Source organism: Mustela nigripes, chromosome 2, assembly GCF_022355385.1.
Source record: "Mustela nigripes isolate SB6536 chromosome 2, MUSNIG.SB6536, whole genome shotgun sequence".
In the NCBI taxonomy this organism is placed as follows: Eukaryota; Metazoa; Chordata; class Mammalia; order Carnivora; family Mustelidae; genus Mustela; species Mustela nigripes.
The window spans coordinates 67,163,426-67,179,346 of NC_081558.1; the positions used below are offsets into that span (position 1 = coordinate 67,163,426).

Consider the following 15,921-nt stretch of genomic DNA (forward strand, 5'->3'; position numbering starts at 1 on the left):
CCCCTCCACAAAATCAAACCACAAACATCTATTTCTAGAGCTTCTAAAGCAAAGGAGATAATGTTGATCAAAGGACCTAAGTAAAGTGTCATTAGTAAAAACAAAAGTATATTACTAGTAGGTACTATGGTGTTCTCAAGCAGTCTCAACCCTCTCAAATCAGAACCAGTACTAAACAAAATCATAAAGAAGGGCTCAGAATCCTGTTCAGTTAAAAGAAACAATTTGTAGGGCAATCATTATACTGGATAGCCTGATATGGCTATATTAATTAGGAAAAAATAATGAAGAGTAAGGAGAAATTATAAAATTAAGAAATGAGTGACGGAAGATAAGAGTGATTAAAAACCAGGAATACAACAAGCAAAACCAGAACTCTAGTTGGTGAGTTGAGCATTCTCAATTCTTCAAGGCCCTTAATAAACCCATAGTTCAGGCCTTTCACCCTTTTACAGAGTCTGTTTAGAGGTAGGATACAATGTTCTCCCGACTAAGAAGTAAAACAGAAAGACAAAATTATTATTTTTGAAATGGAGAATTTATCCAATATAACAAAGAAATCAGGACAGCTATTTTGATACTGTTGTTCTAAATTACAATGCCACAGTGCCAGAAACCATTTTTATAGAGTACTCCAACTGATATGAAAAATAAGAAATATTTCAAATATATTAGAGTAGGCAGGAGACTAAAATTGTTAAATATACTTGGTTTTATATCACAAGAAAAGGTCATCCATGTAAAACTTAGGAAAAAAAGAAGTGTGTTTCAAAATCAGAGGTTTAATAAGACAGCCGGGCAATATAAATTAAAAAACTGAATTTTTTTCTTTCTACAAATTCAAAAGCAATAAATATTTTCTTAAAGTAAACTAGCTCAATAAAATAGATTAGTGTATCTAGCAAGTTATTTGTCATCTCAAATTCAAGTCATATATGCAATTCTCCACTGATTCTAAATCAAAGACACACTTAAAAGCGGACTAAAGAAATGCATTTAAACTCCCATGTAACAGCAATGGAGCATGCTCCCCCAAAGTATAAATAAATTAGCATAAATTAAAAAGCAAAACATAAAAATAAGGAAAAGCACTAATGATACTACATGAAAAAAAATTATTTACTAATTTTATACTAGAAAGTATTAAACATGTTAAGAAATTATGTTTTCCAGCATGAGATGATCCAAGATACGAAGCAAAACTCCAAATGAAGAACTAAAGGAAAAAAATTCACATGTATAACTAACACAATCAAACATAAAATGTAAATGCTACCACAGCTGGCAAATTATATAGTTTTGGGAAAAAAAGCCTATTTTAGTTTTTAATATTTAATTCCTACTAATGAAAATATTAATGTAGAAGTATTTGTGTTACTAACAAAATGTATAATTCTTACCATCTTCGGATGTTGCTCCTAAATAAGAGAAATAAAACAATAACATTTCAACAAATTCTGCCAATGCTTATGTTAAGACCTACTTGCACCTCCCACCCAAGACTAAAATGAAAGAGTGAAAAAAATGTTAGTCTTATAGCCTTACCCCAAATTTGAGGCCATCTAATGATCCACAGCACAAGAAAAGGTTAAACTAGACAAATAAAAATGGCGAAATTCCACAGCACTTTTATCTGCTCCATTTCATACTCAGAATGTGAAATGGTGAAGAAAATTATGGAAGGTAATCCCTCAAGAAAGACATAACCCTGTCATTACTCTCTGAAATAAAGGTTTTTACAGAATAAGAATATTTTCTGTGCATTTTCAAAAAGTTGTCCATAAAAGAACTAGAAGAGCTAACTGACAAACATAGAAGTCAAATCCATGATGTAGACCTCATTAATGCAGTATCTTCATTAAAGCATTACATAGACCTATCAATCCATCAGCTATTTACTCAACATATGTTGAGTACTCAGCACATATGTGCTCTCTAAGATGTCAATGAAAAGTAGCAGAAATGAACAACTGAAAATGTCACAACTCTATACTAAAGGGAAATAATAGATGTATCTCTGTATGTGTACAGACAGATTTTTTTTTTTTAAACACAGGATTGAACATCAGGTGAGAGTATCACATCACGTGACACAGATGATTCTTCAAATAGGTTGATGTTTCTGAGCCAAACAAAAAAAGATCTTAATCTGGAAAGTGAGAATAGTTTAAGGACACAGAATTTCAGTGTGAGAAGTGATACCATAAAGAGTTTAAAATACAGAAACTATCTTGTGGTGGGTTTTCATTTCATTCAATAATTTTTTTAACTTGTGAAAGACATTAAACATCCAGAGGAACATAGAGACAATATAAGTAACAGTCATGTACCCAACCCAAGATGAAATAAATCTCCCACTCATCAGAATGGAAGATGTATCTATTTAAGAGCTTATGTAGTAATTGACAGAAAAACATACAATATTCCATCTTTTCTAGATCTCCTACTAAGACTTACAGATTCAGTATCTTCTTACAAGTTCTTAAAAAAAGCTCAAGTTCCTAGACAACAGTATGGTATCTGATGAAGTTAAGGGGAAATGTAGATAATATGCCATGTAGTATCTGACAAATACCATAAAGATAAAAATACCACACTGAACCAAGCAAGCATAGATAAACTATAATCACTTAATACTGAGATTAAAAAGGCAAAACTTTTCAAACAAAAAAAAGTTCAGTTCTTATTAAATGTTAGTTTTAAACTTGTTCTTAAAAAGACAGCACTGTAACTTGCATTTTGTTTTCACAAATAACCACACTAATCTGTAAAATATCTCATTTCTCTCTCTCTGTATCACAGTTAGTAAACTAAAGAGTTCAATCAAATGACTTATGAGATTTCTTTCCATTCTTATGATTCTGATTCTATTTCAGAGAAAGACTTGAGAAATCAAGAATATTTCTATGAGCTAAGGTAAAAAATTTTAAGATAACTGATTTAACTTAAAAGAAACAGTAACCTAGTATTTGAATAGAATGGGAAACCCAAAAATGACTATGCTTAACCCAAAATTTTAGAGAATTAGGTAGCCACTTTTACATTAAGATTGCTATAAAATAAGCAGTATATTTTTGAAAAGAGAATGAAGATATTATACAGAATCCAAGAGCCATAAAAATCTTTAGTAGAATTAGAAAAGTAAGTTCTTACCATCTATCTTGTCAGAAGTATCCTCTTTGATGAAAGAGCAAGCAAAGAACAGAGGAAAACTCAGTATGTTAGAAAAATATGATTTTAAAATCCCTAGGACATTATTTTTAAGAAGACAAAATTCACAGTACAGACACATATATGAAACTTGTACTCAATTAAAACATATTAGGAGATTTAAACAAGATGAGGTTCCTTTGTGAGAAAAAGATATAAAAACAAAGATAATGAGTTTGATTTTCACTTGCCTAGAGTGAGAAGTTAGTGAAGCCTGTATCCCAACTTGGTACCCTTGCCACCATCAAGCAGACCTCTTGCTTTGGTCTTCTGAGTTTCCTGATATCAAACACTCATCATATTCCCATTCCCCATCCTCCCCATTCCCAAAGGAACCGGGAGAAAAAAACCTAGTAGCAACTGCTTTAAGTAATGAACTAAGTTTAAGCACTGCAAGATTATAGTAAGAAAAGTCTCTAATGACTTCCAAATCCAATCTCACAAGCACACATCTTTCTTCCTGAGTTCCATTACCATACCATCTTGATGCCACTGTACCTCTCTTTCTCATTATACTACAACTCCTTAACACCTCCAGTCTGATGTCTCACTGGGACTTCAAATTCTAAATGCATAAAATGCAACAATATTTTCAGCTGCTCATCCTTTAGCAATCTACCACTAGACTGGGAGACTCCTGAGTACAAAGGCATCTATTTCTGGATCTCCATGACCTAGTGGGTTGCCTGGCAAAAACAGAAGTGCTCATTAAGTGTTTGCTGAAAAACAATAGAACTCTCCCTCTGATCAATAAATGTTCAGCCATGACAAGCAAGGCTCAAAGCAGAATAAAACAGAATACATCAGTCTCATGTATTTATACACATGTATTTATATACATATATACAAGCTGATGGAGGGAGAGGCGGGTAGTGGGGAAAGAGAGGCAGAGGAGAGAAGCAGAAGAGGGGGAGGGAGGAGAGTAGGGGAGAGGGAGAGAGACAAAGAAAGGAAGGAAGAAATAGAGAAACAGAAAAAGAATGAGAAAATTCATTAACCAGGCCCTGGAAAGAGCCAAAGGCAAGAAGTTCATTGTCTTTGAGTGTAAACATGGGTCAGAAAAAGAGGATAGAGGGACATCTTTCCCTTCTGTAATGAAGTAAATGTGCAATTCAAACCTTAAAAAACCAAAAGAAACTAATTAAGTCAATCTCACAGCACTTTCTTATGAAAGAAAAATACTGTTACAAATTGCCTTCCTAGTTCACACTGAAACATTTCAAATACTGTATTTTTCTGGTAATAAAATAATAGATACTAAATATCACATTTTTAAGACACCAGATAAATACATTTTATGTTTTCCAGTTTCTTCCCTACTTAAAAAAAGAGATGTAATTTATGTATCATAAAATTAACTTTTTATGCTATACAATTCAATATCTTTAGTGTATTAACACAACTCAATATCTTTAGTGTATTAACAGGTTGCACAACTCATCACTAATTCCATAAAGTTTTTATCACCCCCAAAAGAAATCCTGTTAGGAGTCACTCTCACTCTCTATTCCCCTCTTTGCCTTTGGGAACTAATTTACTTTCTTTTTCTGTGGATCTATCTACTCTAGACATTGCATGTAAGTGGAATCAAACAATAAATGTCCACCCATCCTGAAGCATGTTTTAGTACTTTTATGGAACATATTCCTTTTTATGGCTGAATAATATTCCACTCTATTTAATGATATCTATTTAACCATTCACCAGTTGATGGACATTTTGGTTGTTTCCATGGCTATTATGAATACTGTTGCTATGAAGATTCATGTACACATTTTCATAACATATTCTTCATAATATTTTGGAACATACCAGCTAGGAATGGAACTGCTGGTCAGCTGAAAACTCTGTTTCACTTTTGAGAAACTCCCAAGCTGTTGCCATAGCAGCTCCACTATTCTACATTCTTATCAGCACTGCATGAGGGTTCTCATTTCTCCATATCCTCACAAGCATTTGTTACTGTCCATCTCTTTGATAACAGCCCTCTTCATGAATAAAGTGGTATCTTATTATGCTTTTGATTTGCACTTTCCTAATGACTAATGATGTTAGGCATCTTTTCATGTACTTACTGGCAATCTGTATGTTGTCTTTAGAGAAATGTCTATTCAAATCTTTTGCCCACTTTTAAATTGAATTGTCTTTGTTACTGAGTTATGAGTTCTTCATGTAATTGGACTAGAAGTCCCTAATATCAGTTATGTGATTTGAAACATTTTTTCTCCTTCTCTATGCTGTCCTTTTACTTTCTTGATGGTGCCTTTGGAAGCACTAAAGTTTTAAATTTTGATGAAGCCCAGTTTATTTACCCTTTCTTACATTGTTTGTGTGTGTGGTGTAGTAGCTAAGAAAACATTACTTAAAAAATTTACACCTATGTTTTCTTCCAAGAGTTTTACAGTTTTAGCTCTTACATTTGGGTCTTTGATCCATTTTGAGTTAACTTTCTGGATATGGTGTGAGGTAGGGATCCAAATTCATTCCTTGGCAAGTAGCTATCCAGTTGTTTCAGCACCATTTGTTGAAAAGAATTCTTTCCCCAATGAATGGACTTGGCACCCTTATGAAAAAATCAACTGATCATAAATATATGGGTTTTTTTCTGGCTCCTCAACTCTACTTCATTGGACTATATATCTATCCTTATGCCAGTACTACAGAGGCTTGATTACTGTAGCTTTGAATAAGTTTTTAGATTGGAAAGTGTGAATCCAACCAACTTTTTCAAGATTGTTCTTTCTCAAAATCGATTTTGGATTCCCTGCATTTTCATAAAGATTTTAGGATGTGTGTGTCAATGTCCATAAAAAGGCATCTGGACTTTTTGACAGGGATTGCATTAAATCTATAGGTCAATTTGCGATGTTAACAATGCCAAGTCTTTAATTTTTTAAGGATTTGAGAAAAAGAGAGGGAGCCTGAGCAAGGGTGGTGGGGAGAGGGAGAGAATTTCCAGCAGATTCCCTGCTAAGCACAGAGCCCGAGGTGGGACTAGATCTCATGACCCATGAGAACATGACCTGAGCTGAAATGAAGAGTTGGATGCTCAATTGACTAAGCCACCCAGGCGCCCCCAGTAGTAAGTCTTTAAAGAACCTGGGTGTCTTTCCATTAATTTAGATTTTTAACAACATATTGTAGTTTTCAGTGAACAAGTGTGAAAATATACATATAAAAAGTTTTTGCTCTTGGTTCTCTGTCCTCTGGTTCCTCACACAGAGTTCCTAAGACCTTCATAATTTCCCAAAATTATAAGAGCACTAAGAGTATCTTTTTTGTTCTAATATTTGGTCTTTGACCCTGGTACCGGACACAGATACCTTGACTTAAGACCCTTGTAATTTCCTGAGTGAAAGCAGTGTCTTGTTTTAATGAGGTGATTCCTGGTGTGCTCCTGGAGAGAATGGAGGCTGGTCACCAGAAAGCTGAAAAAGCATGATCAGAAGCTTGGAATTTTTAGGCATTTTCCATCTTCTGGGAAAGGGAGAAAAACTGAAGACTGAGTTAATGACTGATCATACCTATGTGATGAAGTGTCCCTAAAAATCCCCAAAGTACAAGGTTCAGAGACTTTCTGGTTTGGTAAATATGCCAGGAGGGTGGTACAATGTAACTCAATGGAAACAAAAACTCCTGGGCTTTGCACCCTTCCAGACCTTGCCTCATGTATCTCTTTATCTGGCTGCCCATTCAAATCTTTTACAAGTCCTTTGTAATAAACCAGTAGTCTAGTAAGTAGACTGTTTTCTTGAGTTTTGTGAGTCAGTCTAGCAAATTAACTGAACCTGAAGAGGAGGTTATCAGAACCTCTGATTATAGTCCATTTGGTCAGAAGCACTGGTGACAACCTGGATTTGCAACTGATGTTTGAAGAGTGGGGATGGGGGCTGGCAGGGGGAGTCTTAGAGGACTGAGCCCTTAATCTGTGAGGTCTATGCTAATTATGGTTAGAGTCAGAACTGAATTGAAACACAGGACATCCAGCCATAGAACTGATTGGTGTGGAAAACCAACAAATCTGGTGCCAGCAGTATTATGAGTGTTAAGAATAAAGAAGAAATACAGGAGTGATTTTTCCTAGAGAAGTTTTATATTTCTTTTGTTACTATTAATTCCTAAGTATTTTATTCTTTTTATGCTACTACAATTGGTATTTATTTTCAAATTATTTATCACTAGCATTTAGAAACATAATTGATTTTTGTATATTGATCTTATATTCTACAGCCTTGCTGAACTCATTATTAAGCTCTAACAGTTTTTGTTTTTTTTTTTGTGGATGCCTTAGGATTTTCTCAATATAAGGTCATGTTTTCTGCAAATACAGACAGTTTTACTTTTCTTCCAATCTGGATACATCTTATTTCTTTTGCTTGCCCTAATGACCTGGCTAGAACCTCCACTGTAATGTTAGGAAGAGCCAGAGTGGACATCCTTATCTTGCTGATCTTGGGAGACAGCATCCAGTCTTTCACATTAAGTATGGTATTAGCTGTGGATTTTCCATAGATGCTCTTTACCAGGTTCACAAATTTCCCTTCTATTCCTAGTTTGTTGATTATTTTTTTTATCATGAAAAGGTCTTAGGCTTTATAAAATGCCTTTTCTGCATGTACTGAAATAATTATGTGGTTTTTGTCCTTTACTAATAAAATTTATTTAATTGATTCATTTTCATATACTGAAATAACACCACATTCCCAGTAATGTTTCTAATACAGAAAAGTTTTATGAAAATTAAAAGCACTGAACAACCGACTGTTGACATCCTTGTTAACATCTTTGTTTAGTATATGTGTATTTATCTATGTATAATTTTATACAAAATGATGAAAGTATCACTCATTTGATAGGATCATTTGATCTTTGTTAAAAATGTTACTTGTTAAAGGCTGCATAGTATTTATAATTATGTATAATTTAATCATACCCCTTTTGTTACAGAACAAGGTTGACTCTAATAAGATCTATTATTAAAAATACAATGAATATTCTATTTTATTTCTTGCATAATTATCTACAAAAACTGGATCACTGGATCTAAATTCTGAACATTTAGGGGCACGTGGGTGGCTTGGTCGGTTAAGCATCTGACTCTTGATTTTGGCTCGGGTCATGATCTCAGGTTCATGAGACTGAGCCCTGTGTCAGAGTCTGCGCTGGATGTACAGCCTGCTTAAGATTCTCTTTTCCCCCTCTCTGTACCCCTCCCTAGTCCTGCTCATGCTTGCACTCTCTAAAACAATAATAAATAAATAATAATAAATGAATTCTGAATATTTAGCTTCATGAGATCAATAATATTGTAATAACATTATATGGTGACTATGCTTATTGTGGTGAGCACTTAGTAATGTATACAATTGTTGAATCAATAGGTGGTACCTGTGAAACTAGTATTTACTGTATGTCAATTTTATTTCAATAATAAATAATAAATAATAATAATAAAGAAGAAAAGCTTCATGGTATTACTAAATTGCCACTTAGAAAAAGTGTTCCATGTTTAATTCACATCAGCACTTTTTAACTGTATTTTTTTTTAATCAGCATCAGGCACTAATCCTAATTTTTTTATTTACAGTTCTTTCAATTTGCACTTGTTTGAGTCCAGCTAAGATTCAACATTTGTTCTGGTGTTTTGGGAGGACGATTTTGATATACGTAGGCTATTTTTCTATAAAAATAAGTGCATCTGTTTTTCATAGACTCATAAAACTTGCTGACATTTTAGCTGCTTTGGTAGTATGTGATAAGACTTTTTCCCTTTTAGCTTTTCAGCCACTTGATTTTATATTTTCAGACTTAAGATTTAAATCAGAGGGACTCTTCCCTCATGACTTTTTGGTATTTATATTTAGAAATTCCTTCCCTAACCTGAGATTTCTTTTTATCAAGCTGTTTTTCAACTCCTTAGTCATCTGAAATAAATTTTTATATGGTGTGAAAAATGGCTCTAACTTAATTTTTTTAAAAAGATTTTTACTTATTTATTTGACAGACTGAGACCACAAGTAGGCAGAGAGGCAGGCAGAGAGAGAGAGGAGGAAGCAGGCTCCCTGCTGAGCAGAAAGCCCAATGTGGGGCTCGATCCCAGGACTCTGGGATCACAACCTGAGCCGAAGGCAAAGGCTTTAACCCACTGAGCCACCCACGCGCCCTGGTTCTAACTTAATTTTATACCAAACTGTAAACCATGTGTCTAAACACCATTTACTGAATTATTTATCTTTTCCTCACTAAATGTAGCTGTGCCAACTTTATCATGTACTACAGTTCACTCCAATATCTCTGTACTTCCCACTGTGCTCCAATGAGCTGCCTGCTAAGTGTTTTACCAGTACTACCCAAGGAAAAGAAAAATGAAGCACAAAACAGAGAAGCAAAATGAATAACCAGCCTCAAACTTGTAGCGTTGATAAACAAAGAATGCTTGGCCATCTCAGCTGAAGAGCACACAGCTCTTGATCCTGGGGTTATGAATTCAAGCCCCACATTGGGTGTAGAGATTACTTAGACAGACAGATATACTAAAAAAAATTAATAATAAAGTTGATAAACATAAAAAACAAATTCCAAATAGCTTTGGGAATACATGACTAAACTCTGATTTTGTATTTTGCATTTTCTCCAGATCCCCAAAGGCTTTTGACTTTTTGGTAAGGGAACAGAAGCTGGATGGATACAAGGCCAAAGCCCTTCCCAACTTTCTTAGTAACCAGTAATTAAATGTGGCAGTAGTGCAGAACTATGAAAATTCTACAGGCAAATCATGGACTGAAGAATTGTTCTTCTGATCAAGATGATTAGGAGGATTACAAAGGAAAAAGTAAAAATAAGGCAGCTTATTTGGACTATCCTTAACTAGCAAGAATGAAATAGAAATGATTAAGATATCACCATCATCCTGACTTCCCTGAGACCATAATGTAGAATACCCCATAATGAGCTGTCTTACCTAGTGATGCATAGGAACCTGGATTTAGGGCACCTGCACCTAACCGTCCACTTCGCACAGACTGCCCGGCAGCATGATGTGCCTTAGCACCAGCAGCAGCATTCACATCAATGTCACTTCGTGAACGCTGCAGGCTTCCTGGAAGGGAACTGGCTTTGCTGCTGCCTGCTGATACTATGGTAAACAAAGCATAGATAACCTATGTTATTTAAATCACTGTGAATGGCATGAAAATTATATAAACCCGAAACTGTCATGAGCTAATCCATGATGACAAATGGTCAAAAAGGAGGCAGGGTACAAATGAACACTACAAAGTACTTTACAGTATTTTAAAGTAAGAATGCTTCCATTTCAGTCCTGTTGCAACTACATCTTCTTGGACAATTTTCTCAACACTCCTCTTCCTCATTTTCCTCTTCCATAAATTGAGAAAACAAAATTCCTTTATAAATATTCTTTAAAAATATCCTTTATAAAATTTACACAACCATTTTGTAGATCAAGAGATGGTGCTCATGACTGATTCATGAAAATGAAGCAATGTACATGATAAACAGATGGCAACACTGTTATTTTTTACTATCAGAAAAATGCAGGGAGAACTACTCCAGGATATGGTTAGTCAGAGAGTAATGCAGATTCTACCACTCTTAGGCAATGCAAATTAAGTCATTAAATTTCTGGTTTTTAGTTTATCAGTTGTTTTTATTTAAATTTTAAATTTTTTATAAACATATATTTTTATCCCCAGGGTAGTTTATCAGTTTTATAAAGAGTTTTATAAACTGTGAGTTATGATCCATGAATAGGCTGTGAAATCAACAGAGTGGGTCATGACCAGCACTGTAAAGAACTGAAACAAAAGAGAAGAACAGAGTGCATCACAAGTTAGGGTAAGTAATGCTTCAGGGAACTTGGATTATGCCATATACTATGTAATACATATATATATATAGTATATACTACATTGTACATATTATGTGTAGTGTATGTATACAGTGTATACAGTCTACAAACACAGCTACAACATATGAATGTGGTGTTAGGTTTCAATGTAAAATATGCTATGACTTGCTTAAAAAGGCAGTTTACCTCTTCCAGCCACAGTTGATGGGTTTGCTGTAGACCATTTGGAAGAAAAAGGGCGACTGCAAGGTAACAAGAAAAGACTTAGTAAGAAGATGTAATTTATTACCCTTCTCAAAACAATTAATGAAATAGTATTGAGTTTCCTTCTTACTTACTTACTAAAATTAGCTTACTTCTAATTTTATTTTTCCTTTTACAAATTACTTGAGAACAGTGGTCACCTATCAGTGGTATCTCAGCTGTGAAGCAAAGATGAAGTAACTAGCAATGAAGAGATTGTAAGCTCTACCAAGACAGGCAACCAGCTTGCTTTGTTCACTCTGGTCCTTAGAACCCATTACAGTGCTCACCACAGAGGATGCAATAAAGCACACTCCCACATTTGTATTCCAAGATGTTTTCCTTAGGAGGAGAGAGAGAGTTATCACTAGAACAAATGGAATTCAGCATGACCAAAGCCCCTTTCACCTAAGCCATACTGGCTTGTGGCCGCTGGCAATTCATGCCATTTTCACGTAGGTATCACACCACCTACAGCAGTGCTGCTGAGCATAACTGCATGGGATAAGAGAAATGAGGCTAAGAACTACTGCTGAGGATAACACGGTTAGAAAGCAAAACAGCTCAAATCCTCTCAAAAAATCCACCATCTCCTTTAGTATCTTTTAATTATAATGCTATTCTGCAGTCCAGAGATAAATAATACATCTAAATATGTAAGGGGGATTAGGAAAGTATATCTATAAATCTTAAAACTGGGGGGAAGGGAGGCAAAGACTCCAAACAGGTTAACATCAGAGTACTGAAAAATATTTTTTAAGTCATTATTATCAATCTGTAAATTTGGTAGTTGGTTATTAAACCCAATATTGTATTATTTTTTATAACTGGCCCTTAAAACTGTTATTCTATTATACTGAGGCAGACCACTTCAAGGTTCAGAGAACTTACAGCTGGTTTTGTTTAAAGATGTTAATACTAAATAAGATTAAATACCTTGTTTAGGTACTTGCTATTTAAAGTACGGTCCATACTCAAAAAGCAAAGATATCGTCTAGGAACATGTTAAAAAATGCAAAATCTCAGGCCCCGTCCTAGATCCACTGAATCAGATTGTTCATTTTAACAAGATCTTTAGATGATTCATAGGCATTTTGAAGTTTAAGCAAAGTAAAGTAAAGAGAAAAAAACAACAAAGATCATTTGCAGTGAAGATTTTAACACAAATATAAACAGAAGTTTGGATAGGTTAATTATTCCTACAATAATTATACTGAAATCGGATCATATCTGCTTTTCTTGTGAAAACCTGTAAGTCACTGCATGTTAGTCCAGGACTCACAAGACCCTGTGAGAGCGTCCTTGAGTCTCTGCCCTAGTTTGCCTCACTAGACTCACCCTGGTCCCACTCCCCCAGAGAGGGCAGGGTCAAAGTCCTAAAGGGACAGGAATCACAGAAAGGTAGCACACATTCTGTGAGGAAACCTGTAGATACTGGAGGCCACGGCTTGGGAATAGAGATGGCACTAAGGATTTTAGCGACCTCATAGGGCTGGAGAGATAGAAAATTAGAGTAAGGCTGCCAAGGCAGCAAGGGTCTGAGGAAGCCAACATTTAATGATGAGAATGGAGGGGCTCCTGGGTGGCTCAGTGGGTTAAGGCCTCTGCGTTCGGCTCAGGTCATGATCCCAGAGTCCTGGGATCAAGCCCTGCATTGGGCTCTCTGCTCTGCAGGGAGCCTGCTTCCTCCCCTCTCTCTCTGCCTACGTGTGATCTCTGTCAAATAAATAAATAAAATCTTAAAAAAAAAAAATGAGAATGGAATTACACAGAAGTGAGTCAGTTACTAGGGAATCCGGCCCCTCTGAAGGGATTTGCTGACGTTTTAAGCTTTGCAAAAGATGACACAGGAAAGCAGTGTGTTTTTACCAGTCACACAGTGCTGTGTCAGAGTTCTGAAGATGACTCCCGAATCCCCATTACAGTTCCTCCATTATAATGCCCTAGAAATGGGCTGCTGAACTATTTTAATAACCCCCAAATGAACTATTTTTTACAGACATGAAAATATTTTTTACAAACATGAAAATACAGAAACAAAATCTGAATCACTGAACTCTTCATCCCAAAAGAAGCTACACTGGCATGCAACCAACCCTTGAGGCACAGACCAAAAAAAAACAACAACAACAACAAAAAAAAAAACGTATAGTTGACCCTTGAACAACATAGATTGAACTGTGTGGGTCCATGTCTATGTAGATTATTTTTTCATCAAATACAGTACAGTACAGTACAGTGCTGTAAATGTATCTTATCTTCCTATGGTTCTCCTAAATAACATTTTCTTTTCTTTACCTTAACTTTATTGTAAGAATACTATACATAACATATATACAACATAAAAAATATGTGTCTATGGACTGTTTATGTTCTCAGTAAGGTTTCCAGTCAACAGTAGAGTACTAGTAGTTAAGTTTTGGGGGAGTCAAATTATATGCAGATTTTCAACTTCATGGGGTTGTAGACACCCCTACTGCTCAAGGGTCAACAGTACATTCCAGTTATCATTCTTCCAAGGCTTCAAGTGAAACCAAGCAGATACCCAATCATCTAATTTGAGGAACTACAAAGGTTTGGAAAGGAAGAAATCTGTGATATCACTTATATGACCTTACTTGAGACTTTCCTGTGAGCTAGAAGATGATCTGTCGGACTGTGGAAGAGATGCTACACTGCCAGAACTCTTTAAGTAAGTCTGAAGACTCTTCTGATAGGATGGCTCAAGGGAATTATACAATGTTTCAGCTTCACCAGGAAAGTGATTTCTAAGACCCATATATGTCCTGTAAAACAAATGAATAAGCAACAACAAAAAAGGGAAAAAAGAACATAAATAGCTTTACATAAAATGTATACATTCAGGGCGCTTGGGTGGCTCAGTGGGTTAAGCCTCTGCCTTCAGCTCAGGTCAAGATCTCAGGGTCCTGGGATTGAGCCCTGCATCGGGCTCTCTGCTCGGCAGGAGGCCTGCTTTCCCCCCTCTCTCTCTGTCTGTCCCTCTGCCTACTTGTGATCTCTCTCCCTCTGTGTCAAAAAAAAAAAAAAAAAAAGGAAAAAAAAATTAAAAAAAGTATACATTCAAGAATGAAGATGAGACCATATTAATATATTTACCATATTATCATATGAATACCTTAAAAAAAACATTTTATTTATTGAGAGAGAGAGAGAGAGGCAGAGAAAGGAAGGGCAGAGGGGGTGAGATAAAGAATCTGAAGCAGAATCCGCACTGAGCACAGAGTCTGAGGAGGGGCTTGATCCCATGACTGCAAGACCGTGACCTGAGCCAAAGCCAAGAGTCACACGCTTAGCCAACTGAGCCACCCAGGTACCCCTCAAGTGAACACTTTCTAAATTTAACAAGTTTTGGTGGAAAGCTGTTAGGCTTTTGAGAAAAGTAGATCTCTGTTCAAAACCTGGCTGTGATCCTTACAGTTCATGTGGCCTAAAGTACACCCCCAAATCTCCAAACTTTTGTTGCCAATCTATAGAGATACCACCTTTACAGGATCATTTTCAAGATTAGATAGTAATGTATACCAAGTGCCCCACAGTATCAGGTAATTAGCACATTCTCAATAAATGCGTTATTTTTATTCACAATGAAAGTGAGGATGTTATGAGGGAATAGGAATACTAATGATCATATGAACGACAATGTGAAGTCAACTGTTAGCCTTTGGTACAGATTTTTTAAAAAGTAATCTCTACACCCAAAGTAGGGCTTAAACTTACAACCCTGAGATCAAGAGTTGCATACTCTACCAAATGAGGGGGCCTCATATATCTAGTACATTTTAATGGAGAAAAATCTACCTCGATTAATCTAAAGAGCTAATCAAGTAGAATACTTGAGACACTTTTGATATTCTCATTCTTCCAGTATGATTCCTTTCAAAGAAAAGATCCAAGTACATTTACACTGTCACGAAAAAACATTATAGACTTACTTTCTTGCCTCCACTCTGGCCTCAGCATCAGCATCATGAATTCCCTTCTTAATAGTTTCAACCAAGACAGCTGCATGTCTATAAAACAAAATATCTTATTTAAAGATTTTATTATTTTTAAGTAATCTCTACACCCAACATGGGGCTTGAACTCACAACCCTTGAGAGTCTCATGCTCTACCAATTGAACCAACCAGGTGTCCCCAAACACCTTTAGATTCATGAGTAAAACTGTATTTCACCACAAATTATACTTATTACCTATATGTTACGCATCAATCACAAAGGGGCAGGTGAGATAAAAAGATTAATGAGTATGCATTAAGTTTAAGATTTTCTCATAATCTACTCCACACATTTCATCCGTGTATGGTTTCCTCCTGACAAGTCAAACATTAAAAAGTTGAATTATATTTATAAGTTATATTATGTTTATAACGTGTATAAGTATAGTACCCACATTTTAAATTCTTTTTTTTTTTTTAAGATTTATTTATTTGACAGAGAGAGAGAGAGATCACAGTAGGCAGGCAGAGAGAGAGGGGAAAGCAGGCTTTCCGCTGAGCAGAGAACCCAAAGTGGGGCTTGATCCCAGGAGCCTGAGATCATGACCTGAGCTGAAGGCAGAGGCTTAACCCACTGAGC

The 15,921-nt window shown here is 35.6% G+C and overlaps 1 protein-coding gene across 50 annotated transcripts in view; it reads right to left on the reverse strand.

The window, feature by feature from the left end:
- CLASP2 (cytoplasmic linker associated protein 2) overlaps nucleotides 1–15,921 on the reverse strand; it is a 185,624-nt gene that overhangs the window by 78,312 nt on the left and 91,391 nt on the right. For 42 of the 50 annotated variants that reach the window (XM_059390640.1, XM_059390643.1, XM_059390641.1 and 39 more), the window contains 6 exons: nucleotides 15,277–15,354; nucleotides 13,942–14,109; nucleotides 11,267–11,322; nucleotides 10,172–10,345; nucleotides 3,154–3,177; nucleotides 1,401–1,418 (listed from right to left, as the gene is read on the reverse strand). In XM_059390640.1, coding sequence (XP_059246623.1) covers nucleotides 1,401–1,418; nucleotides 3,154–3,177; nucleotides 10,172–10,345; nucleotides 11,267–11,322; nucleotides 13,942–14,109; nucleotides 15,277–15,354 — 518 coding nt within the window. The remainder of the gene's footprint in view (nucleotides 1–1,400; nucleotides 1,419–3,153; nucleotides 3,178–10,171; nucleotides 10,346–11,266; nucleotides 11,323–13,941; nucleotides 14,110–15,276; nucleotides 15,355–15,921) is intronic. The other 8 variants (XM_059390644.1, XM_059390690.1, XM_059390689.1 and 5 more) reach the window with 2 other exon arrangements.